General features: G+C 37.6%; 1 protein-coding gene across 2 annotated transcripts; it reads right to left on the bottom strand.

Annotated features, from left to right (window-relative positions):
* Window positions 1-336: 336 nt before the first annotated feature.
* On the bottom strand, window positions 337-3,023 carry LOC112173412 (cinnamyl alcohol dehydrogenase 1). 2 transcript variants are annotated; one of them, XM_024311028.2, is made up of 5 exons: window positions 2,780-2,989; window positions 2,579-2,692; window positions 2,257-2,484; window positions 1,591-2,030; window positions 337-801 (listed from the first exon to the last, which is right to left on the bottom strand). In XM_024311028.2, the coding sequence occupies exons 1-5, from the start codon at window positions 2,866-2,868 to the stop codon at window positions 599-601; spliced, it is 1,074 nt and encodes a 357-aa protein (XP_024166796.1). In that variant the 5' UTR covers window positions 2,869-2,989; the 3' UTR covers window positions 337-598. The 2 variants fall into 2 exon arrangements, with proteins under 2 accessions (XP_024166796.1, XP_024166797.1); XM_024311029.2 differs by lacking the exon at window positions 2,579-2,692 and having other exon boundaries at window positions 2,780-3,023.

Here is a 3,023-nt window from a genome sequence, read left to right as displayed (position 1 = left end):
TGGATGGGAGATTTTATCGGCCAGAAGACAACAAAATCTTTGTTAGCGTTTTCAACTAGAAGACATTGGGATGAAGTCGACTAATGAACCATACGCAAACTCATGAAGCAGGATTGAATATTCTATCGTGCGCTCTTCTAATTCGAATCAACAAAATTATGCATTTGTACAATAAGAAAAAAAAAATACCCTCGAGTCGTCATACATTATGTTTTTGAATTGAAACGTTTTTCTTGAAGATTCAATGAAGTACTGTGACAATTTAACCTTCCAGTTATCTAAACTTGGTACTTATAAGTAGAATGAAATGCAGAAAGCTAAATTTAGAGTACAAAATTTTTGTCACATGAATACATAACAATTTCAAAGGCCTAGGTTAATTTCATACCATCCTCACAAACACAATGACCTCATCATCAGAATCACTAGTAGTGCTAGATAAAGATTCACAGATTCAAAACAAACCAACTGATGACCAAGCATCAAATAGTATGGAAGACCATTTATGTTTATATATTAATTTTTTAGTTTATAGATAAATAAATAAAAGGTAACTGCGTGATGAAGAAATAGGGCATTCGATCTTGATTTTTGTTTCTCATTGATCAAGATTGCTGCCAGCAACATCCACAACGAACCTATACCTAACGTCGTTCTTCTCCAACCTCTCGATGGCTTTGTTGATGTAATCCATTTTAACCACTTCAATAATTGATGTTACTCCTTTCTCTTTGCAGAATGTAAGCATTTCCTCCATCTCCTTCATGCTCCCTATGAAGCTCCCCGTGATTGTTTTTCTCCCTACAGAAAAATGCAAATAGTGCACATTGAAGGTTTGGAATAACAACTTCTGGAATCATATATCATGTTGGACAATTACCGGCAACCAAAGTTCTAAATTATTATCTATGCAAAAAAGTCTGTTATTGCCCCATGCCTTGTTCACCAATATATATCAGTTGTTGTACCACAATACGGAGCTAGTCTTTCACTATCATTGCATCAAATGCTTGTTTGAAGTTGATGTATAAATACGTAAATCGTTAATACTTATCTAATAGAAACATGAATGAATAACTTGGTGGCCTCCCTTCTCTAGGATGTGACTTTCCTCTTTACAAAGTTTAAGGAAGGAAGAAAGGAAAAAAAAATGTTAAAGACTTAGGCCTCGTTTGGTTTGCGAAAAGAAAAGTAATTCCTTTGTCTTTCCCATGAGAATGGAAATGAAATTTTCAAAGAAATTTTCGAAGAACTTTCCATATATTCCAATGTTTGGTAACATAAGGAAAGTTATACGAAAAGTTGTTAAAAACTTTAAAATTAATGCAATAAAATAATGTGTTGTGAGTAATAAATGCAAGGAAATAAGAGGGGAAAGTGATTCATTAGGAGTATGGAATGAACCATTTTCCCCTATTTTTCTTTGCTCCAGGAAAGTATTTTCTTTAATTTTGCATCTCAAACACAAGAAAGGAACAACTTTACTTTCCTAATACTTACTTTCCGAACCAAACGAGGCATTAAAATTAATGCATTCAACGTAAAATAAACCGACAATAAGTGTCCTGGTGAGATCCATGGCCTACTTACCAAGCAAGATCATGGGGGAGAGGAATTGTAGAGGGGTCTCAATAGCACCCAGCAAGATCAATTTCCCATCGAGTTTCAGCAAAGGAAGGTATGGCCCAAGAGGATGGAACACAGGCACTGTATCAATAATGTAATCTAGAGAGTCAGCAGCTTCTTGCATTTTTGCGGCATCAGAGCTAACCAAGTACTCGTCAGCCCCAATATCCACCAAAGCTTCCTGTCGCTTCTTATCAGAAGAGCTTATCACAGTGACATGGTGTCCCATGGCCTTCGCTATCTTCACCCCCATGTGTCCCACACCTCCAAGTCCCAGTATTCCTCCTCTTAGTCCACTAGCATTCAGACCAAACTTCCGAAGAGGGCTATACACAGTCACAGCGGCGCAAAGTAGTGGCGCCGCCTGCTGCGGAGCCATGCCATCCGGTATCTTCACTGCAAACCTAAACAAAAAAAAAAATTATACTAAAACTAAACAAAACTAATTGAGAAATTTTCTCTCGGCAAACACAATCTATCAGATAATGTTGTTACTGTTGTTAGTCTAATGTACATGTAAGGTTCAGATCAACTATTTAGCTGTTTCATAACATGAAAATGTTCCCGAGTCAGGACATCTGACAAGAGAACATAACTGAATAGTATTACTTCTCATCGTTTAGTTATTACTTTTGATTGACGACTATGGCACCAGCAAAACCGCCTTGGGTGGGCTTGCCATCGGAGTAAACATCGCTATATGTCCAGATTTTTTTGTTGCAGTATTGCTCGTTGTCTGTTTTACATGGATTGCAATTGCTGCAGCAACCTACGACGAGCCCAACTCCGACTACGTCACCAACTTTGAGCTTGGTCACATCTGATCCCACTTCCACCACCTCACCGACTATTTCATGCCTATCAAGCAAATGGCAGAATAATTAAATCATAAAAATTGATGTACGGGTTTAGAATGATGGAAGTTTATTTGATTGATTATAATTATATATACCCAGGAACCATTGGATAGTGTGACATGCCAAGTTGATTTCTAGCCTGGTGAATATCAGTGTGGCAAATTCCACAGCACAGGACTTTGATGTAAACATCTTCTGGGCCTGTGTCTCTGCAATTTGTTTCCAATTAGAACAATGAAAACTATGAATTAAACACACAGAGAAATAAACTAGAGGATACAAATCTTAAGATTTACCTAAGAGTGTAGGTGTAGGGTGAGAGAATTCCAGATGAATCTCTTGCAGCCCATCCTGTTGTTGTTCTCTCCTCCTCAACACTAGCCATTTCCTTTCTATTGGGATGCAACTGTGTTCTGGAGAATCAGAGGAGGCAAAGTTTATATGAAGACACTAGGTCGGTAGAAAATTTAGTGGCTACTACATTTCGCTTTCGCTCGTGTGAATCATGTCTCGTGACAAGAGTTGGATTAAGAATAGACA

Source organism: Rosa chinensis, chromosome 6, assembly GCF_002994745.2.
Source record: "Rosa chinensis cultivar Old Blush chromosome 6, RchiOBHm-V2, whole genome shotgun sequence".
NCBI classification, from domain to species: domain Eukaryota; kingdom Viridiplantae; phylum Streptophyta; class Magnoliopsida; order Rosales; family Rosaceae; genus Rosa; species Rosa chinensis.
The sequence above is the reverse complement of the archived record's forward strand: the minus strand, read 5'-3'. Positions and strand labels throughout refer to the sequence as shown.